General features: G+C 34.5%; 1 protein-coding gene across 2 annotated transcripts in view; it reads left to right on the top strand.

The window, feature by feature from the left end:
• USO1 (USO1 vesicle transport factor) overlaps nucleotides 1–23,750 on the top strand; it is a 67,141-nt gene that overhangs the window by 33,998 nt on the left and 9,393 nt on the right. Inside the window, exons 9-18 of one of the 2 annotated variants that reach the window (XM_010969318.3) lie at nucleotides 3,327–3,505; nucleotides 9,526–9,666; nucleotides 11,522–11,610; nucleotides 12,005–12,159; nucleotides 12,592–12,803; nucleotides 14,194–14,214; nucleotides 19,648–19,758; nucleotides 20,087–20,205; nucleotides 20,356–20,537; nucleotides 20,799–20,920. In XM_010969318.3, the coding sequence (XP_010967620.2) occupies nucleotides 3,327–3,505; nucleotides 9,526–9,666; nucleotides 11,522–11,610; nucleotides 12,005–12,159; nucleotides 12,592–12,803; nucleotides 14,194–14,214; nucleotides 19,648–19,758; nucleotides 20,087–20,205; nucleotides 20,356–20,537; nucleotides 20,799–20,920 (1,331 nt within the window). The remainder of the gene's footprint in view (nucleotides 1–3,326; nucleotides 3,506–9,525; nucleotides 9,667–11,521; nucleotides 11,611–12,004; nucleotides 12,160–12,591; nucleotides 12,804–14,193; nucleotides 14,215–19,647; nucleotides 19,759–20,086; nucleotides 20,206–20,355; nucleotides 20,538–20,798; nucleotides 20,921–23,750) is intronic. The other variant, XM_010969319.3, reaches the window with a different exon arrangement.

The following is a 23,750-nucleotide window of genomic DNA, read 5'->3' on the forward strand; positions in this document are numbered from 1 at the left end:
AGTTGTCATTGAAATTGAAATCAAGAGTGGCAGCAGAACATGAAGAAAGGAAAAAGACTTTGAGTGAAATGCCATTGTTTTCAGTGAGCAAAGAGTAGTGACCGTGAATTTGCTATGTAACTGCAATGAGGAGTTGTAAAATAGATGGTACAGCCAGATGGCCTGAGCCTCAGTGGAACAGGAGATTTTTATGAGAGGATCGATGATCTCTGGAAAGTACTCTGGGCTGAGAGGATCATTAACATTACAGAGTAAAGTAGCTTCTTTAAAGAAAAGGAACATTTCATAAAGTAATTGAGGGTATAGTAGGTTTTATTAACCAATGTTTGGGAGTTTGAGGTAGCATCATAAAAGAGTTTGAAAGGGGATTAAGTAGGGAGAGGAAGCACAAAGCATTCTAAGATGAGAAAATGGGAAAGCATAGATGAGCAGAAGGTGCACATTTTTAAAGGTGACCAAGGAAAATGGGATTCTAAGGCAAGGTGAGAGTGGTTAAAGGTTGCAGAGTGAATTCTGGATCCTTCGTGGTTGCTGAAACAAGTTCCATTGGCTTCTTTTCATTGATAGTGGCCCTCAAGGCTCTAGAATTCACTTTGCACACTGGAAGGAAGGCCTGCTAGTTACAGTGAGGGCTTTGACATTCTGTTTTCTCCAGCGCCTTCAGATGGTCCTAATGGCAGATCTTACATAATGGAGATTTATGGTCCTGCATAAAAGACAGATAGATAGAGTGGTTTCTGCTTATGAGGGTGGAATCCACATGGTTCAGGAATATGAGATAAGGAAGCCTCTAATCTGGAGAAATCAATTAAATCAAATTCTTAAAAAATGTTTAATATGTACAACTTAAACATTTTAAGTTAAACGTTACACATTTTTTAATGTACATTTATTTGCTAATCTTTTGGTTTAAGGCCAGATCTTTTGAATATGGGTCTGCTGATTGGAGTCTTTTCATCATCTTTCTTGAATACATCACACCTATAATATATCACAGGATTTGCATTTTGGTTTCCTTGAAATGGAGTGCAGGATCTTTCTGGGGTTTCGCAGTTACTTCCCGTATTTTTTAGACTTGTATTATCCATGCGTAACAATAGCTGTTCATAATGATTTGATTTCATTGAGTTTTGCCAGATGTAAAGGTAGTTCTCATAAAAATAGCTCTGTTGTCATACTTACATTTTGGTAGTTTACATAATAGTTAATTAATAACTAGTACAAATTTCTGAACAATAGTCATTTACTCTTAGGTACAATACAAAAAGCATGACCCATGAAAGAGAAAATTGGTATGTGGGACATCACTAAACAGAAATTTTCTCTGCAAAAGATACTTCAGAGAATAAAAAGATAAATTACAGACTGGAAGAAAATATTTACAAAACACATCTGAAAAAGGGCTTGTAGCCAAAATATACAAAAAACTCTTAAAGTATAAGTAAATAAAAAACCCAATTTAAAAATAGGCAAAAGATCTGAACAGACATATCACCAAAGAAGATATACAGATGGCAAATAGCATATGAAAAGGTAGCATCATATATCATTAGAAAAATGCAAATTAGAATAATGAGATACCACTACACACCTATTAGGTAAAAAATCCAGAACACTGACAACACCAAAAGCAAGCTAGAATGTGGAGCTACAGGAACTGTCATGCATTGCTAGTGGGAATGCTAAATGATACAACCAGTTTGAAAGACAGTTCAGCAGTTTCTTATCAAGCTAAACATACTCTTAACATACAGCCCAACAATCACACTCCTTGATATTTACCCAAATGAGTGGAAAAGTTATATCCACACAAAATCCTGCACACGAATGTTTATAGCAGCTTTATTCATAATTGCCAAAACTTGGAAGCAACCAAGGTGTCCTCCAGTAGGTGAATGGATAAACTGTAGTACATCCAGACAGTAGAATATCATTCAATGATGAAAAGTTATCAAGCCACAAAAAGTCATGAAGGAACTTTAAATGCATATTGCTAAGTGAAATACGTCAGTCTGGAGAGACTACATACTCTGTGGTTCCAACTCTACGATATCTGGAAAAGGCAAAACCTTATAGACAATAAAAAGATCAAGGGTTGCCAAGGATTTGGAGATGGGAAGAAAGAGGAATAAATAGGTGAAACACAAGATCTTTAGAACAATAAAACTATTCTGTATGATACATGAAATTATACACACAGTGAAACGTATAAAACTGTACAAGACAAAGAATGAACCCTAATGTCAACATGGACTTAATAATGTATCAGTATTCATTTGTCAGTCTACAAATGTACCACATTGATGCTAAATATAGTAATAGTGAAACCTGGGAGGGAGAGAGTATATCAGAATTCCCTTTATTTTTTGCTAGGTTTTTCTGTAAACCTAAAGCTAGTCTGAAAAAGTATTAATTTTTAAAAAGCAATTGATTCTTATAAGAACACAGCTCAACTAGTAGATGCAAAGGGGTGGGTGTACCACGCAGAGGAACCTACCAACTGTGAGCATCCAGCATGAGTCATATGTTTCACAAGGAAGTGGAGCTCATTGGTTAAACTAGCAGCTGGTAAACCAGATAAAGTGGAGATCATGTTGAAGACCTTTAGCTGTGATAATAATAGAAGCTGTAGTATTAAGCAACCCTGGAGAGTGGTATGTTGTACACAGAGAAGAAGGAAAAGCATGAAAGAGTGGAGAATAGGAACTCTGAACAATAGGAAGCCTGAAGAGTGGCCCAACATCTATAAGGAAAGGAGGGAGTAGTTAGTGTTCTTAAAAAAAAAACAAGAGAAGAGGAAGTTTCAAGGAAGAGACATAGCAACAGCAGTATCAAGTGCTTCTTAGAGATTAAATAAGATATGATTGAGTCATTCAACAAATATTGAGTAGTGACCTACCATGTGAACACCTGATCTCTTGTCTCTATCTCTGCTGAGGATGCAGAGGTAAGTAGGACATTCACCCATTCCTGTCTTCACAAATTATAATCTAGTGGACAAGATACTACATAATCGTGAAAGGAGCAGGCTACTGTGAGAGCATGTAACTGGTGATCCTAACCTAGTCATTGGGTCTTGCTAATCATTCCTGAAGAAATGACATGTGAGCTGGATTTGAAGGGGAAAATGTGAGTTACTAAAATAAGTGGATAGTTGAAAATAGAAGTCAAGAGGTCATTGGGAGACCTGAGAAAGAGCAGGCTGTCTGCCTTACATACTGAAGAGATGCTCAGCATGGAGATTTATCTTTTTTAAATGCTTGGGGATTGAATTTTCCTTCAGGTCTTGTCAGCCTTAACTTTTCCATTTTACATTCTTTCCCCAGGTATAGTAGTAGAAGATTGTCTGATTTTGCTCCAAAACTTGTTAAAAAACAACAATTCCAATCAAAATTTTTTTAAAGAAGGCTCATATATTCAACGTATGAAACCTTGGTTTGAAGTTGGAGATGAAAATTCTGGCTGGTCTGCACAGAAAGTGACTAATCTGCACCTAATGCTACAGGTATATTGTCCTTAAATGGAAATGTGATAAGAATTTTGACAGTGATGATTTCAAAGAAAAGAAAATGGCTTATGTTTGATAAATCCATTATCTTCGGTTGGTTTCATATGGACTTAAAAAAAAAAAGCTTTTGATACGGAGATTTGCAGTTACACTCAGAGATAGAGATCCCCCCACATACACATCACTCAGCTTCAGTAATTATTGACATCTGGCAATTTTGTTCATCTTTTATTCCCCTCTCTTGCTTTGTTGAATTATTTCAAAGCAGATCCAAACATAGAATTTCCTGATGGGTTTTACGCTAGAAACTAATAGGTTAGGTTGTTGATTGGAATTTCTAAAGTCTACCTTCTTCAATTAAGGATCCTATACCATAAATTTTAATATTCAGACTATTAAGTTCAACAAATAAATTCATTCAGTAAACATTTACTGAGAGCCAGGCACTACATGCTTGGAAATGAATGATAATGTCCGTGCCCCCAAAGATTAATAGTCTTGAGTTTTTAAGTCCAATACAAGTTAAATTGACAAATCATGTGTAGTTTTATTTAAGCTTTATGGTGAAAGTTTGATGGTGATAGATAATAAAAGTAAAGACAATAGGTTCCCAAATTATTTTTGTATCAGAGAAAATTATGAAGGTTTTGTAGTATTTTATTTATTCCTTTATTGAATTCCCCTTCTCCAAACCCTTAAGTTTATACTAGCCTCCTAACTTACTCTCTAGTGATTCTTGTGGGTCTCTGAATGTCCCTGAATTGTACCTGCGTCTTTGAAGTTGTGTTCCTCAAAGCAGGATGGTTAATCAGACTGGTAATTAAAATCTGCATATTGCTGCATGCTCTGGGAGTTGCCTGCATAGGGTTGATTGATAGTTAGGGTGACTGTATGCCCCAGTTTGCCAGGCCAGTAATTACTAATGGTGTCCTGTTTCACTTCAAAAGTGTCCCAGTTTAGATAATAAATCATATAGTTACCCTAATTAGAATATGCCTAAAAACTGTTAGGAAAATTTTTCATAGGAGAACATAGGGAGAATCTTTCTGTTTATACTCCCAACTTCACTGTTTCTATTTTCACATGTCAGTTTTACACATTTCAGGGCTGTTAGTTTTTTATGTTTTAAAATAGTGTCCCAAGTGGTAAGCTGGATATCTTTGCTCAACACCACTTTCTTAATAAAAGAAATTCTTATAGAAAAGTAATTTTCAAAATGTGATTAGAGAGAATAAAGGGATCTGATCATATACAAAATACATACATATTTTCTGCCAGGGTGAAAATTTAAACTACTTAAGGAGCTTACTCATGTTTTATAACTTAGGATACTATGTAAAGAATTATTTTTGAAGAAAGTGTTGCTTGTTAAAAGGTAAAGTACTATTTTACCAAAAAAAAAAAAAAATTGGATAGAGCGTTGCATATAAACAGAAAAATACAGTATTCTGGTTATGTATTAAGTTAGTTCTTTAAGTATTCTTTACTTTTAGAAACTGAATAGACTAGATTCTAATCTTGAAGCACATAAACTTCAAAATGAAGAAACTGAGTTTAATTCACTTTGATATATTCTCCACCTCAAAGATTGAGTGGTTGATGTATTCATGGCTTCACCGGCCACAGGTTATCTTTGCTTTTCAACCTATTAGGGTGCTCTTTCTCGATAGCTTTATTTAGGGTTGCTTGTATTTCAAGTTGTCTATTATGCACAAAATGAAAATACATCAAAAATGACGATAAACAATCCTATTTAAGTAGATACGTCTTAGTTGGAATTATTCATCATCACAAATATAATAATGATGGAATTCTCTGCCACTGAAAATTGAATTGATCTGCTTGAGGATCGTCCATTCAAAGTTTGCAGAGTAAATTTGAGGAAAGCATCTTCTTGAAAAAATTTTTAGTTGTAAAACATTTAAATTTTTTCCTGAAATATAGTTTTATGACTAGTTCTACCTATAGGAATCCTTCTGTGCCATTTTTTGTCAGATAGGACCAATGACTCTTAGAAAGCCCATTACCTTATGAGAGAATCCTTTTCATTGGTAGTTCTAATTATTAAAAATTTAATCCATATAATGAGTCAGAATGTACCTTGATATAACATATACAAACTTCCCCTCATTTTGCCCTCTGGAAAAATAAAGGTCTATTCCATATTTGAGTGTTGCTATTAGATCTTCACTTATTTTCTTATCCATATAAGTCTTATCCATTATAATAAATGCCTTTACCTCTTTCTTCAACTATCCATCCTACTTTTATCTTGAAATTTGTTAATTCCTTTTTCTTTATTTACATCATCAAAGCAGATATCCAACTGCTATTAGATGATGTTAAGGAATTACTGTTGATTTTGTTAGATATAATAATGGCATGGTGGTTATGTTTTTTAAAGTATTAGTTAGGCATATAGAAATATTTGTGGGAGAAGTGACACATAGCTTGGTATTTGCATTAAATACAGGCATACCTCATTTTATTGTGCTTCACAGATAATTGCATTTTTTACAGATTGAAGATTTATGGCAACCTTCTGCTGAGCAATTCTATCAGCACCATTTTCCAACAATATTTGCTCACTTCACTTGGGTCTCTGTCACATTTTGGTAATTCTTGCAGTATTTCAGACCTTTTCATTATTATATTTGTTATGGTGTTCTATGATCAATGATCTTTGATGTAACTATTGTAATTATTTTGAAGCACCACGAACAATGGCCACATAATTGATAAATGTGTGTGTTCTAACCGCTTCACTAACTGACCATTCCCCCATCTCCCGCTCCTCAGGCCTTCCTGTTCCCTGAGACAGGACAGTATTGAAATTAGGCCAGTTAACCAGTGGCCTCTTAAGTGTTGAAGTGAAAGGAAGAGTCACATGTCTCTCACTTTAAATCAAAAGCTAGAAATGATTAAGCCTAGTGATGAATGCATGTTGAAAGCCAAAAGCTAGGCCTCTTGCACCAGTTAGCCAAGTTGTGAATGCAGAGGAAAAGTTCTTGAAGGAAATTATGTAAGTGCCGCTCCAGTGAACACACGAATGTGAAACAGCCTTATGGCTGATACGGAGAAAGTTTTTGTAGTCTGGATAGATGATCAGACAAACTACAACATTCCCGTAAGTCAAAGCCTAATCCAGAGCAAGGCTCTAACTCTCTTCAATTCTGTGAAGGTTGAGAGAGGTGAGGAAGCTGCAGATAGAAAGTTTGAAGCTAGCAGAGGTTGGTTCATCAGGTTTAAGGAAAAAAGCCATCTTCATAACGTAAAAATACAAGGTGAAGCAGCGAGTGCTGATGTAGAAACTGCAGCAAGTTCTCCAGAAGATCTAGCTAAGATCATTAATGAAGGTGGCAACACTAAACAACAGATTTTCAGTGTAGATGAAACAGCCTTTTATTGGAATAAGGCTCCATCTAGGACTTTTGTAGCTAGAGAGAAGTCAGAGAGAAGTCAACACCTGGCTTCAGAGCTTTAAAGGACAGGCTGACTCTCTTGTTAGGGCTAAAGCAGCTGGCAACTTTAATTTAAAGCCAGTGCTCATTTACCGTTCCAGAAATCCTATAGCTCTTAAGAAATACATACTAAATCTTCCCTGCCAGTACTCTACAAATGGAACAACAAAGCTTAGATGACAGCACATCTTGTCAACATGGTTTACTGAAAATTTTAAGTCCACTGTTGAGACCTACTGCTCAGAAAAAAAGATTCTTTTCAAAATATTACTACTCACTGACAGTGTACCTGGTCACCCAAGAGCTCTGATGGAAATGTACATAGAGATTAACATTATTTTCATGACTGCTAATATAACCTCCATTGTGCAGCCCATGGATCAAGGAGTCATTTTGACTTTCAGATCTTCTTATATAAGAAATACATTTCATAAGACTATAGCTGCTATAGATAGTGATTCCTCTGATGGACCTGGGCAACTGGAAACCTTCTGGAAAAGATTCACCGTTCTAGATGCCATGAAGAACATTTGTGACTCATGGAAAGAGGTCAAAATATAAAAATTAACAGGAGTTTGAAAGAAGTTAATTCCAACCCTCATGGATGACTTTGAGGGGTTCAAGATTTCAGTGGCAGAAGTAACTGCAGATGTGGTGAAAATAGCAAGAGAGTTTGAAATGGAGCCTAGAGATGTGACAGAATTGCTACAATCTTATGGTAAAACTTTAATGAATTAGGAGTTGCTTCTTATGGATGATCAGAGAAAGTGCTTTCTTCACATGGAATCAACTCCTGGTGAAGATGCTGTGAAGACTGTTGAAATGGCAACAAAGGATATTGCAAAAACTTAGTTGATAAAGCACTGCCAGAATTTGAGAGGATTGATACCAATTTTGAAAGAAGTTCTGCTGTGGGAAAATGCTATCAAGCAGCATAGCATGCTACAGAGAAATCATGAAAAAAAAAAAAAGAAAACTAATGCAGTAAATTTTATTATTGTTTTATTTTAAGAAGTTGCCACAGCCATGTCAACCTTCAGCAACCCCCACCCTCATTGGTCAGCAGCTATCAGCGAAGACTCCACCATTGAAAAGATTGTGACTCACTGAAAGCTCAGATGATGGTCAGCCTTTTTTTAGCAATATTTTTTAACTAAGGTATATCCATTGTTTTTTAGACACACATAATAGACTACAGCATAGTGTAAACATAACTTTTATTTACACTGGAAAACCAGAAGGTTCATGTGAACTTGCTTTATTGCGATACTTGCTTAATTGTGGTCTGGAAGAGAACCCTCATTATCTCTGAAGTATGCCTGTATTTTTTAAAAAGTAGGAATAGGAGGGTAATAAATTTTAAAAACAAACAAAAAAAACCCCAAAAGCCACAGAAGTCTAACTAGGAAGATCCAAGAACAGGAACTAATGTGTAGTCCTAAAGCCTCTCTCCTGTGATACCAGTTATTAGTCAGGTCTCTTTGAGAATGTCTGTTAAGCCAGATGTGGAAACATTAACTATTCTAATCCTTCATAATTCACTGATTTAACTACTAATTGAATTTTTCACAAATTGTGGTTATTACTGGTCACCTTTTTATTCACCAACAATAAAAATAGCACTTTTCTTGCCTGAATTTTATTTTTTATGTTTTTTCTCTCCAACAAAAAAAGTCCCCTACTTGGTGAAGTCATTATCTATAATATGCACCAGCTACAGTAATAAAATTGTTTCAGTCTCTCTTGTATCTCCTCTTTAGTCTTCTCTTATAGTGTTGATTACCCCTGCATAGTTACTATAAAATAATGGGTAACATTTATATAGCACTTTTCATTAATGTGCTAATGTGTAATAAATAGACCATTTGATCTTGATATACAAGGTTTTGTACATGCATATACATATAAACTAGTTTTAAAATGTAAGATAATGTGTATGTAAAATTATTCTGAAGATGTAACTCTGCTGAACACTTGTTTGGAATGACATTTTTCACATCTCTGAAATTTTATGTTTAGGGTCAAACTTCTCATAGCATCTTAGAGATTGAATTAGCATTCAACAACTGTCAACAAGGCCAACCTCTTGCCTACCATGTCTCCAGTTCTTTTTAGCCTCTCTTTAAATATTTCCAGTTTAGGGGAAGTTTTATCACACCTCAGGCCATTCTGTTTTCAGTCCTGCTCTGTGATTAGGTCGTTCATCCTTACTTCCATAAGAAATCTACCACCCTGTTACTTCATTCATTCATTCATTCATTCATTTGTTGATTATGGACTGTGTTACAAGTACCCTGCTTGGTTTTTGGGGTACAAAAATAACTGAGGAAGTTTCTACTGTGGGAGTTCACAATCCTGAAGGAGATAAGCAAATAGCATAATGTGGTATGTACAGGAACAGAACTATGGCCAGGAGAGAATGAAGGAAACAGCTCCTAGATCTGGCTGAATGATGAGGGAATCCTCCACATAGATCTTCTGCCCATATAGATCAAGTTTGTCTTGAGACTTTCCAGATCTTTAAAAGACAGATTTTGTGTTCTGTTTCTCTCGCAGCTTGTTCGTGTACTGGTATCTCCCAACAACCCTCCTGGTGCTACCAGTAGCTGCCAGAAAGCTATGTTCCAGTGTGGCTTACTACAGCAGCTCTGCACTATCCTCATGGCCACTGGCGTTCCTGCTGATATCCTGACTGAGGTAAACCAAATGAAGGCAGAGGCTACTCTGTGAAGGTGAAATCAGGAGGCCTAGGAAGAATTAGATATCAGCTGAAGGAAAAACAGTAACTTAACCATTCTTGTATGTTAAATTCCTTACTGATCCTACTAAAGTATAATTAGCATAATGATGACAGTATCAATTCCAAAAGGTGTATTGGTTCCTCAAGTTTAATAGTAGATAAATAATGTTAAAGCTTAGAAGGTTTCTTACTAATTTTATTGTATTCAACAGGCGTGTGCAGTATAATTTACATTTTTAATTTTGAGAACAGGATGACTTGATCAAGTAAGACTTGAGTGTTAATTATTTGTAGAATAATAAATTCTTTTTCCTTGATGTATGGCATTTTCTGTTTCCTACCTATTAAGAAAAAGAAGTTAGTTTGAAGAAACAAAAGGTTTCTTTAAATTTTTTTTCTCAAATTAACACATGCACATTAAAAGCACAGTTAATAAAAGTTTTGTTATGAGAATGGCTGTCTTCAGACTCCCTCCTCCCTACCTTAAGTCCCATTTCCCCTCCCCCGTATAACCCTCCCACTTTACTTCCTCCTGTCAACCCAGTAATTTACATTTAAATCAATAATCAGGGTTTATAGTTTTATGACTATATAAATACTGTTTCCTGCTAAGCCAAACAGAGCCTTAAATCTTTTTTTATATCACTTTTTCTTTCCTGAGTTATAGAAGTATTCTTTTTTCATTTTACTGATTTTCTGTGTATCTATGCGTATTCATACTATCTCATGCTTAACACATTGTTCCCCCTCCCAGACCTTCTTCTGGAAGCCCTCATCCTCCTGCTCCAATATTGGCTGGTTATTCTGTACTTCTGCCACACAGCTCTTACCCTGAACTTTCCTTTGCCATCCTCCTAGGATCCTTTTACCTCTCTCTCCTTGGTTATCTGGATTCTCTGTCTTTTTCTCCCACCCTTGGGTTCAGATTTTATTTTACGTAGCCTTCCTGAAAAGGGGTAAATGGCAAGATAATTTGTTTTTAGTTCTTTCATGTCATTCCTTCACCTTCAGAATTAACTAATGTTTAGTTAGATATGGAATTCAGAATTGGAAATCATTAATGCTCAACTTTCAGAACATTATTCCAGTGTTAATGTTAAGAAATCTGAAGCCATTTTGAATCTTAATCCGTTTTATGTAACCTGCTTTTTCTCTAGAATCTTTTGGGATCCTTTCTTTGTTTCTAATTTTCTGAAATTTCCTGATGATAGGCTGTACTACAGACCCCACCCACACCCCTAATAATTTCTGGCACTCACTGGGCCCTGTCAAGCCAGAGACATATGTGCTTCAGTTCTAAGGATGTTTTATGTGTTCCTTGACAATTTCTTCTTTTCTGTTCCGTTTTTGCAAGTCTATTATTAGATTATTGGAGTTTCTGGACCCAGTTTGTCTTTTTATTATTTTTTTTTTTTAGAGATTTTTTCCAACTTCATCCTTAAATTGAATTTTTAATTTATTACATTTTAAATTTGTTCTCTGATTTTATTTTTAAGCATCTTTTTCTTCTTTTGTAAAAATAGATTCTGTCTCTTAGAGGATATTAATTTTGGGTTTTTGAGATTTTAAATGCATATGGTCAAGTGTTCTTTTTACACTTCATGTTTGGAGGCCTATGCTTAATGTTTTGAAATGTTACCTCAAGAAAATGTTACAAGGGTATAATACTGTCACTGATTTTATATGATGTCTAAGTTTGGGCATTTTAAAGGAAAAAGCAGAAGAATATAACATTTTCTTCTTTTGAAAACAGGTTTTTTTTCCTTTGACTGACTTTCTCTAAATTTTCTACCCCACCCCCTCCCATTACAGACCATTAATACTGTATCAGAAGTTATTCGAGGCTGCCAAGTAAACCAAGACTACTTTGCATCTGTAAATGCACCTTCAAACCCACCGAGGTAGGAAAAGGGAAATACTGAGACACCACAGAGGAAGTAAAAACTTATTTGGGGTTTTTAGTATATCTCATATACACATCTTATTCTTTTAAGGAGTTCAGTCGTGTGTTTTGAAAGTAGAAAATATCTGACAAGATAAATATGTTGGTATTTTAAGAATTTGCAGTCTTTTGGAACTGACGTATTTGGGCTGAGGTATCACTTGCTAGCTGTGTGCCTTACGCAAACAAATCACTTCATTTCTCGCAGCTGCAGTTTTCTTTTCTGTGACATGGAAATGAAAATAGTTTACTTGCTGTTGTTATGGCCATGACCAAAAGTCAACAAAATGACTAATTCTTGATTTGTATACCTGGATTGCAGTGTTTCTCTTTGTTCTTTTTACATGCAACAGACCAGCCATTGTAGTGCTTCTCATGTCCATGGTTAATGAAAGGCAGCCATTCGTATTGCGCTGTGCTGTTCTCTATTGTTTCCAGTGTTTCTTATATAAAAACCAGAAAGGACAAGGGGAAATTGTGGCAACGCTTCTACCTTCCACCATTGATGGTAAATAATTTAATTCTAATTTCTGTTTTAAAAAGTAAGTAATCGTCTTTTAAGCTTTTAATAGCACAGTATACCATAAATGTGTAGTAGATTAATTTAAATATAGAATATTAGAATGTAGTAGAATATTTTAAATATGGTGTTTCCTTGAATTTGCTTTAGAAATGTTTTTAGTTAAGGTAATAATTTTCTGGACTATTACCACCATCAATTCAATTCTTTAAGTGTCCTTATATTTTTTTATTGTGCTACTTTTTTTCCAAGGTACTTTTTTGTCATCTTTCAGTTTGTTTTGAAAAACAGACTTTTGAAAGTGTTATTTAATACTACTAATTAACACATTTTTAAAGAGTATTTCATACAATTTTTGTGTGAGTAGGAAACAACAGAATTAATTTTTACATTATTATCATTTGTCTGCCATCTTTGTAGCAACAGGTAATTCAGTCTCAGCTGGTCAGTTGTTATGCGGAGGTTTATTTTCTACTGATTCACTTTCAAACTGGTGTGCTGCTGTGGCCCTTGCCCACGCTTTGCAAGAAAATGCTACCCAGAAAGAACAGTTGCTCAGGGTTCAACTTGCCACAAGTATCGGCAACCCTCCAGTTTCTTTATTGCAACAGTGCACCAACATCCTTTCACAGGTAAAGTAGCCTTTTTGATGTCAATGATACAAAAATTTAAGGATGTCTGTTGTAGATGCAGGTGAAAAAAGAGGCAAGGACTGCTCATTAGCTCACTGTCACCAGAAACAGTTTTGGGGAGAGAAAGCAATAAATACCCTTATAAGAATGGTTTTGCGAAATAGTGAGTAAGGTCCATCTGCATCATGAAGAAAACACATGTTCTGGGCAGAAAGGTGGTTTTTTTGGATTTGGTTTCTTTTTATATCACCCACACTTATTTTGCATGTCGTTTTCTCCCTCTGCTCAGTAGCTGAATTCAGGTCAGTTTATGAGAGGGAATAGAATAGACTGGTTCATAGCTGTGTACCTCCTCTTTCTCTTCCCAGAGCAATTGATCTTCCTTTCAGAAAACAAAAACAGAATGCCAGTCCATTGCTTGTATAGTTACACAGTATGCTCTTGATGTTTGTTAGCTCTCAGATCCTCCAAACCCCAGGGCATATAATTTACCTAGTAAGATGTAGATAAACATAAGTAAAAATGTTTGCATTCCTTTAGAATCCTAATGAAAACAGTGAAACTTCATTGAAATGTGGATGCAAAGGCATTTAGGAATATCCCTTACTGTCATTAGATGATTTGCCCTCATTTGCCAGCCTTGCTGTTAAACAGTCTAAGTTCATACTTTAGCAAAACTATGAAGTCATCAACATTCAGTCATTTTCAGACTTACCTAAGTGTAAAATTGCTCTATCCACTGATACTATCCTGTCCCTTCCCTGTAATAATATGCGGAGTCCTTCTTAATTTTTATTTTGCCACACTCATTGAACCATTTTATTGTGAACTTTTAAAGAAACATCCGTGCCGTCCATAGGAAGTTATAAATGAAGGCTTAAAAGTTAACTGTAGTGAGAAGGGAGTTGAACACTTCCTTTGTTGCTTAGGGTTAATTTACTTTGATTAAAAGCCTATTTTACATTTATCATTTGTCTCTGAGTGATTTTTTAAAACTACCCCAAAATATTCGTATCCTTTCTTATTTAATACTTGTCTTTCTCATGTTGCTGTGTGTTGAAAACAACTTTTCTTAAGCCAAACAGTAATTAAGTGTCCGACCACCATCACCACACACTTTGCTGTAACATTGCAATTACAATTGATGCATAATGAGAAGTCCTCAAAATAGTGATATATTCCCACTCTAAGTAATCACAGTGCTATAAAATTATCCTTTCTCCTCTAAAATGTATGTACATTGTTGTATAGCAAAAGACTAGAACTATCCTGTCTCAAAATTATTGGCTTGGGTTTCTAGAGAGATTGTATTTGAGGGATTTTTCTGGACTTAAATATTTTTTTCTAAAGCAGTAACATTTATGAATAATTTTTAATGTATAATTTGCAGGGTGATAAGATCGACCGACGGGTATGTATCACTTGTTTGAGCTTAGGCATTTTCCTCCTACAGCAAGGCTTTTTCTTTGTCTTGGGTTTTGCTGATTGGTTTTTTTTAACTGCTTGTTGAAGTTGTATTCTACTCACACTCCTACGTGTCAGCAGGTTAATACCTATCGTAAGTGACTCTCCAGTTTTTCTCTGCGGGGTTTCCTAGTGGTGTGACTAAGGACTGTGGGAGTGAGAATCTGAAGCTGTACTTGTGCTGCTTCTGGGGGTGCTCGCACTTTCTGAAATTCTGTGGTTTTGGTTCTTTGATCTTTTTGTGTGTGTGTTTGTTTTTTCACCCAAGCTTGCTTATTTGTTTCCAGTGAAACCATTTCAAAGGTACTAAAATTTAGGATTAAGAATTTTGTCTTTAGTTAATCACTATATGCAAGAATGTGATGTCTTTTATATTAGATTATTGAAAATGTATAATTGTAATTATAATTTTCTAATTTGAAAGAGTTTAAATTAAATATTCTGGGTTATTCTGGATATAACCCATATGCTACACTACCACTGGGGATTAGTTTTTCATGCATGTGGGGATAGAGTGTGATTTGTGTTTGGTTTTGATTTGTTTTGTGGAGTATTTGGCAAAAACAGCATGTACCTTAATATCCATATTTGGGCCTGTGTCAGTCATGCAATGTGGGAAGTATGACTGAGGTCCCATTAGGGATTGTATCTGTGTATGATCATGATTTAATACATGTTAATTACTCATACACAGACGTATTTGGCAGCTTTAGCCTGTAGAATTTTGATATTAGGTATTATAGAAGTATACATGTCAGGCATTTAAAAGGGAAATTTGGGTGGGTATAATTTATGTATAGTAATAAGCACAGAACTTGAGTGTTCAATCTGATGATTTTTGGTGATTGAATATATCTCTGTAACCACCACCCAAAACAAGATAGAGAACATGGTATTCATAATCCCAAAATGTTCCACTATGCTCCTTTCCTATTAATTCTCTGTCCCCAGAGACCACCACTAGAAAATTAATCTGATCATAATACTCTAGAACCTCATTTTACAACTTAAACACCAGAAGTTTAAAATGTTAGCTTTTCATATTTTTTAAATGAGCAATGTAAAAATACTTAACTTGAAATCCACAAAGTAGGAATAAGAGAGATTTTTATTTAGAAAATATAATAGGGCAACATAATAACTTACATTAAAGATAAGATGATTCAGTTTCAGTTATTTGGTTTGTGGTTCCTTCCATCCTACAAAGTCTGTGGTTTCTAGTAATTAAACCCCCAGAATGCTCTGAAATTAAATTTCGGTGTTCATTTGTTTTTCCAAATCTCGTCAGTGGTTCACAAGCTCTAGAGGGTTAGGAGGAGATAGGTGCTCTTTCTTAACTTAAACCTGTAAAAAAAAAAATACAAAGAAATATATAAATAGTTTTAGTCAGAAAGTGAAGTGTGGCTTTCTTTTAGCTGTTCTAGGTGTTTATCTTGTAAGGAATTCATCAGAAAATCAGACAGCATTGAAATAAAATATTTTGATAGTTTTTATTGCCCAATTTCTGATTTTATTTTTTGGAGGGATAGAACAGCTTGATCAGGATTTTGTTTGGATTTATTTTATTCTCAACATTTTATGATAGTACACTGGACAAATACTACAATATTTTTGCACTCTTTAATAGTTTATTTTTCTTTTCATTTTGGAAAATTTCAAAAAATAGAAAGTAGAAAGAGAATATTGTCCCTCATTCTACTACCCAAAGATAACTACTGATAAAATTTCAGTCTTTTTTTTTCTTATGTACTGTTTATTTACATAGCAATGATCACACATTAGATACCATTTTGTATTGTGCATTTTTTCTTTAAAGTATTTTCCTTGTTTTTAAACACTAAATCAATTTCACTTTATAAGGTTGCATAATATTTCACCAAATAGATATACCATAAATCGATTAACCATCTTCCTATTTTTGGACATTTAATTATTTCCCATTTTTTCTAAATTATAAATCATGGCTTTATAAACATTAGAATAATAATGCTTAAAAGAGCATTATTACAGAGTCTCCACTTTGTGTGTTTCCAGTATGTATGGATTTCTGTGAACACAACAAAACAAGGGCAGCCTGCATTTCACTGAGGTTTAAAAAAAATATTACCATTGCAATTATATATATATATATTTTTTCTTTTTCCAGTTCAAACTTCTGCCATCTATTTTAAATTTAGGGCATTAGTTCTGCCTTTAATATGCTAGTAGGTAGAGAGTCACAGAACCATGCAGAGCTAGAAAGGATGATGATAGTTTATAACCTTTGTAGAGCACTCACTATGTATCATGCTCTGTTCTTTAAGTTCTTTGCATGTCTTAACCCATTGAATCCTTGAGATAGGTGCTAACTATTGTCCCTAGTTAAGGTTGAGGAAGAGAAGTTACCTGAGGTTTCATGGCTATTGAGTTTTAGAACCATATATAAACCTGGTGTCCTGGCTTCAGAGCCTGTCCTCTTAACCTCTTTGAAGTCATTTAATCCAACAACCTCTGTTTCCTAGAAATTGGGACCCACATAGCATATTGAACTTGTACAAGGTTAAGACAGAAGATTCCCAAGCAAATGTCATTTTCACTGACACCATACTGCCACTCTTAGAATTAAAACTTCAGTCTTTTAAATTTGAAATGAGTAGTATGTGGTTTAGAAATCAAAATGATAGAAGTCTTGGCCCTGCCCTGCCCTAGTCCCCCAATTATTTGTTTCTTCTACATCTTGAAGTATTTTTAATGTATATTCTCTGTTCTGCACTTTGGTTGGTTTTTGTTTTTGTTTTTGTTTTTCACTTAATACCATTTTGCACTTAAAGTTGCAAAGGGAAATGCAAAAGGATTACAGTCCACTGGGTTTCTGTTTCCCCACAGCCTCAACAGCAGCCTGTTGTCAGACTTGTATTTTTGCCAATCTGTTGATAGATGAAAAGTGTTATCTCAGTGAGTTTTAATTTACATTTTTCTTCCTGAAAGGCTAAATGACTTTCTATATGTTCTTACATCATTGGAAATTTTTCCCTGAGCTCTCCTTTCTTATATGATATCTTCTGCCCATTTTTCTGTTGGGTTGTTAATCATTTCTTGTTTATAGAAATTCATATTGAGGAACTTAACCCTTGTCTTTGATAACTCAAAAATTTATTTTTCCTAATTTGATCTTGGTGTTTTGTTTTGGGTTTTTCTTTTTCTTTTTTTTTCTTGTTTTTGTTTTTGTTTTTGTATTAGACTTTACTTTTATTGCTTCTACAATTTTAAGTCATACTTAGGCCTTCCCTAGTTCAGGATTTTAAGGAATTTGCCAATATTTTCATCTCATACTTCTGGTTTCATTTTTTTGCATTTAAATTTTTGTTCCATTTTTCCTCTAAGTTGTGTGATGTCCTCTGATCTTTTAAACTATCTAGTTGTCTGAACATTTTTAAAGTCTATCTCTAACCCACTAATGATTATATGCTATCTTTTTCATATACTAAATTTCCATTTGTATCTGGATCATTTCTGGACTTTCTGTTCTATCCCTTGATTTCTGTCTATTCATGAGATGGTATCACTTCATTGCTCTCTTACTTTTTTTTTTTTTTTTTTTACAGTTTCCCTAGCTGTTCTTGCTTGTTTATTTTTCCATATGAACTTGAGAACCAGGTGGTTTAGTTCCAGGAAAAAAAAAAACCTATCGGTATTTTTATGTGAATCACATTAATTTTACAAATTAGTGTGGAATTAATATCTTCATGATCTTGAGTTTTTCTAGGAACATGTGTCTTTCTGTTGATTTGTGTGAACTTTTGTGCTCTTTAGAAGTGTTTTTAAATTTTCCTTGTACCATTTTGATTAAACTTGTTCCTGAGTACTGTATCTTTTTTTATTGCTATAGTAAACAGGGTATTCCATTCTATCACCTAACTGGTTCTAACTAGTTTTGTTTGACTTTGCCCTTCTTAACCTTCAGTTTGACCCCAAAGGACATACTTTTCAAAACTGAATCTAATTCCATTTTTGTTTACTCAGACATCAACCAGTGATTTGATAGGATGTCCTTGTATATACAATGTTGGTATATTTGGTACTTGCCAATGATATTCCAATAGTCAACTTTTTATATATAACCAGGAGAAATCAACAAAACATTTACATTTATAAATTGAGTAATTAATTGTAAGTTCTTTATGTCATGCAGTCAGTTGAGAATAACTAGATTTTTTTAATTTTTCAATTTATTTGGGTAACATGAAGATATGTTATAGACATATGTAATGACATAAAGACAAAGAAGAAGTAAAAATAATGCCTCGTGTAAAAACTAAATCCATGCTAATTAATGCTTGCTTGGTAAATCATTTGAAGAGGCCTAATTTGAATTTGTTTAGTTAAATATTAAATGTACTTGAAAAAAGATTATAGAAAGGGCAAGATTGACATCAAGCAAGGTTCATGAAATTAGAACAATCTGGCTGTGTCACAAGTATTTCAGAATACAATAATGGTTACCTTAAATCCATTCCTTGTCTAGATTTTTGAATAATTGTATTTTGTATATTTTATGAAATTACTCCTAAAGTGATGCATTACTATGCTAATTCCTATTACTTTATTTCAAGCAAGTATTGTTTTTCTTAAACAAAAATATAGGTCATATAATATATGGACAGTGACAATATTGTGAGCTAAGAGAATATCTCACATAAGAGATATAAATGTGTAGTATTAAAATTCAGGGACCTGTAATTTTGATGAATATGCTGGTTTTCGATACTGTTTAAGTATACTTGGCAGCAATATGTTTAGTGGTTTGAGGCACTTAGCTAATTTAAATCTTTTTCTCCTTCATTATGTTTATGATTTCTCATTATCTGGCATGTTACAGGTCAGTTTGTAACATGGTTTATTTTCTTGTTAGATAAATACATTCTCTAATGTAATTTGACTAAATAATTCAGGAGATTATTTCTGTGTATTTTTCTTGATGTTTTTTGAAGGAGGTAGAATTTGTCCCTTTATCAGAAACTTGTTTTTAAAATTCTGATTGAAACATCATAAATTTGCTAGCAAATTTGTGTTATTGTAAAGTGTTTTAGGATTGATAAATTTTTTTAAGCATCCACATCATACACTTCTTCCTTAGCAGATCAGGTTTTTCCACTAATAGTATTTTAGATAACCCAGTATATGCTTATGAACATGGATCTAGTCTAATTTCTGCTATTTTGGCAAGTGCAGCCAGTAGAGGACACAAGAACACATTCTCTTGTTCAATTTTTAAAATCCAAATTCCTGACACACCTTTTATAGGGTATTAAACATCTTTTTATGCTGATGGGAAGGGATCTTAGGGCAACTTTAAATTTGAAAAAATGAAATGAGATTGCTGCCAACTTTTTTATTACAGGGAAGCAAAATACAGACAAGAGTTGGATTACTAATGTTACTTTGTACCTGGCTAAGCAACTGCCCCATTGCAGTAACGCATTTTCTCCACAATTCAGCCAATGTACCATTTGTATCCTTTATGTTTTAATAAGATACATGCAAGTATTTCTCTTTTGTCTTTACTATTTCTCCCTCTCAATTAGAGGTAGCTCCATGCCCCCAAATACTTGAATTCTCTTTATCTATGTTGCAACTTTTTAAACTGTTAAGGTGATAATGATGCTTACTTAAGCTCTATTTGTGTTTGTGTGTGTGTGTGTATACCATTTTTTTGCTTTCTTAGATTATGTATAGACTTTCTATTAGAAACTCTTACATGAAATACATGTCAAATTCAAATTGTAAAACAAAGTACTATAGATACTATGAACCATTAGTTTTCTTAACAAAGATTTCAGCTTACAGGGCAAATTGCAGAAAATCTTGGAGAAGAAGAACAGTTGGTCCAAGGCTTATGTGCTCTTCTGTTGGGCATTTCAATTTACTTCAATGATAACTCACTTGAGAGCTATATGAAGTAAGTAAGGGGGAAATGCCAGGGTAAAATGACTTGCTAATGTCATCAAGAGATAATGATAAATTTTTTCTGCCAAAGTATAATGTAGACCAAGCTTTTATGTTTTGTTATGACTTTTTTTAAAGCATCTCAATATGCTTATCTCTGTAGAGATAAACTAAAACAACTAATAGAGAAGAGGATTGGCAAAGAGAATTTCATAGAGAAACTAGGATTTATTAGCAAACATGAGTTGTATTCCAGAGCATCTCAGAAACCTCAGCCAAACTTCCCTAGTCCAGAATACATGATATTTGATCATGAGTTTACGAAGCTAGTAAAAGAACTTGAAGGTAAGACATCAAAGTTTATCTTGATATTCATTAAAAAGTACCAATGATTATATTATATATGTATATTCTGGGCAAATGCAGACTATACAGTAAGCCTAAAAGTGTTTTTTCCTAACTCTTGTTCTGTAGCCCATTTAAGGACTTCTGGCATTCAGTAAGATTGGAAAGATGATTTCTTATCTGTCATGCAGTTAGGCCATATGTTTTTACTGATTAAGTCTTAATAATAATATAGTATCTTAAATGAGCCTTCTTTTACAGGTGTGATAACTAAGGCTATTTATAAGTCCAGTGAAGAAGATAAAAAAGAAGAAGAGGTGAAGAAAACATTAGAACAGTTTGACAGTATTGTGACTCACTACAAAAATATGATTCAAGAGCAAGTACGTACTGATAAGTCATATTCAGTCTCTGTCATACTAAAAGTATAGATACTTTTCTACTTTAGGGAAGAATTTCTTCTGGTATTTCCAAATACAAGAGGATACAGAGAGTAAGAACTCATCATTTTCCCAAATAATTCAAATGCTTCTGAGTTTTCAACAAACTGAGAGCTTAATATGTGCTAAGCATTGTGTGAGATGTTGTGGATAAGACATGTATCAGACATTCCCACATTACAGTCTCATGGGGTGAGAAGCCTATAGATTTTTGTGCCACACATATTATAACATCTTAAGTCTAGTGATAATCACAGATATATGGCAGCACCGAGAGGCACCTAATTTAGCTAGGTGGAAGCAGGAGCCTGGAGAAGACAGGAGTCCTGAAAGGATAACTGTGAGTAAGCTAGGCAGAAGGAGAGCTAGGGAATGGAGGTGTTACTGGCTTGTTCAAAGAACACCTGTTAGCTGTATAAGGGAGAAATTTGAGAGGCAAGGCTAGAGGGAAGGAGCCCAAGAAAGAGGTGGTAGTGGTGTGCTAGGGGAAGAAATTGGGGAATTGGTTGATGATGATAATGACTATCGTTTTTTGTTTACTGTGTTAGGTGCTCACTAAGCATATTTAAACTCTATCTCATTTGATTTTCACAGCATTCCTGCAAAGTAGTTGATAAATAATGAGGAATAAATGAAGAATCTGAGACTTAGAGAATTTAAACTTGTCCAAGGTTTCTTAGTGATCGGTGGAACAGAATTCAAATGCATGTGTGTTACTGCTCATACTGTTGCTGGAGAATAGATTCTTGCCTTAAGCAGGAAAGAATTCAAGAGCAAGGCATAGTAAAGTGAAAGCAAGTTTATTTAGAGAGATACACACTCCATAGACAGACTGAGGTTCATCTCACTCAGAAAAGAAAGCAACTTAGGAGACACATACTCCATAGGCAGAATGTGGGCCATCTCAAAAGGCAAGAGGCAGAGAGACCCTGGGAGGTGTGGGGGGGTTTAGTTTAAAGTAAAAATAGACACACACTCCATAGACCGTGTGGGCTGTCTCAGAAGGGAAGAGAGAGACCAACCACGAGGTGCAGAGCTGTTAATTTTTATGGGCTCAGTAATTTCATATGCTAATGAGTAGGAGAATTATTCTAACTATTTAGGGGAAGGAGTGGGGATTTCCAGGAATTGGGCCCCCTACCCACTTTTTGACCATTTAAGGTCAGCCTAGGAACTGTCATGGTACCTGTGGGTGTACCATAAGGCTCAAGGTCTACTGGAGGTCGACTCTTCCACCATCTTGCTTGTAACTAGTTTGTCCTGTCCTCAATGGCTGTGTCATTCCTTCAGTGGTTGTGCCCTGCTCCCTTCCTTCCTGTCTCAATACTTTGTAGTGTAGAGGGGATAGTCCCAAGAAATGTGGAAACCAAAGAAAATAAAACTTAACAGGACTTGGTAGTGACTGAATGTGGGTATAAGAGAACAGAGTCAAACATGATCCTTAGGTCTCTGCCTTGCACAACTGAATAGGTGATACTAAATTAGATAGAATGAGAGGGAGCTGATGTATCAGAGTGGATAATGATGAGTTGAAACAATATTTTCAAAGTCATGAATTGACATTTTCTTTCAGGGTACAGTGAACCCCACACTTGCATTGTATTGAGCACCTTAAATCTTCTATTACATTCCTTCAAAATGTGTTTCTTGGTTTTCTTCTCTCATTTAATTCTTCGTTGTGATATATACCTTTATTGGAATGAAATCCTAGAAAGTGCTGCAGTATTTTCTATAAAATGAGATTATTGGCATTAAAATTCCAGTGTCATGAAAACAACACCTAGGTGGCATTCCATGAGGGGCAGGTTGCTACTCCTTCCCTGTACCCCCTCCACCCTCTGCCGATTGTGCACAGCTTGAGACAGGTGTGGCAAGTAAGAGCATTCGGGTAGAGCCCTCTAAATGAGAGCTACCTATGTGTTCTTTTCTTCCCCACAATCTACATTGTTGAGATTGAAATTCTAAGAAAGAATAAAAATATACTCGTGATATATTTAGCATTCAGTGTGAGATTTTCAGTTTATAAGCAGTTAGTAACTTAGAATCATCTCTGAATGATCCAAATTTGAATCATTACACTACATGTGGTTATTGGGATTTTTCAACTGTCTGAGTACAAATATGGAGTCATTTCCAGATGGTAAAATGTAGTATCTTTAGAGCAATGGGAAATAAATACTTGGAATGTAACGGTATAGTCTACACTTGGAGCTGATAAATATGGCTGATTTGGAAGAAGAAAAGAGTGATGTGACACAATTACTATAATGGCTTTTCTTTAGAAATGTTAATTTTAAATATTCTCACCATTTAGAGTGACATTTAGTAATAGGCAATAAGCATCAAGAGCTATAAAATGTTTCCGTAGACTTAGAATGACCTTTGAGGATCCATCCTAAGGAAATTCTCCAAAATTCAGGAAAACAGTTACATGGACTAAGAAATTTACTGTAATGATACTTATCATTTATAAAAATGGAGAGCAGCCTCAGTATTACTTTTGAACATAAATTATATTGCATCTCCTGATTAATACGGGGAAATTATGATTGAATAGTAAGCAAATTAAAAGTTGCAAAATGATATGTGGACTGATTAAAAACTTGGAGTGGAAGAAAATTAGAAGAAAATAAAGAAATAGATCAAATTCCAACTAGTTACATTAGGGTGGTAAGAGATGAAAGCTCTTCTATTCAGTCTTCTAAATGTTTTATGATTATATTTTAATGTTAAAAGATACAGGTATGTATGTAAACATACATATACTAAGTTT

The sequence above is a fragment of the Camelus bactrianus genome, chromosome 2, assembly GCF_048773025.1.
Source record: "Camelus bactrianus isolate YW-2024 breed Bactrian camel chromosome 2, ASM4877302v1, whole genome shotgun sequence".
NCBI lineage: Eukaryota > Metazoa > Chordata > Mammalia > Artiodactyla > Camelidae > Camelus > Camelus bactrianus.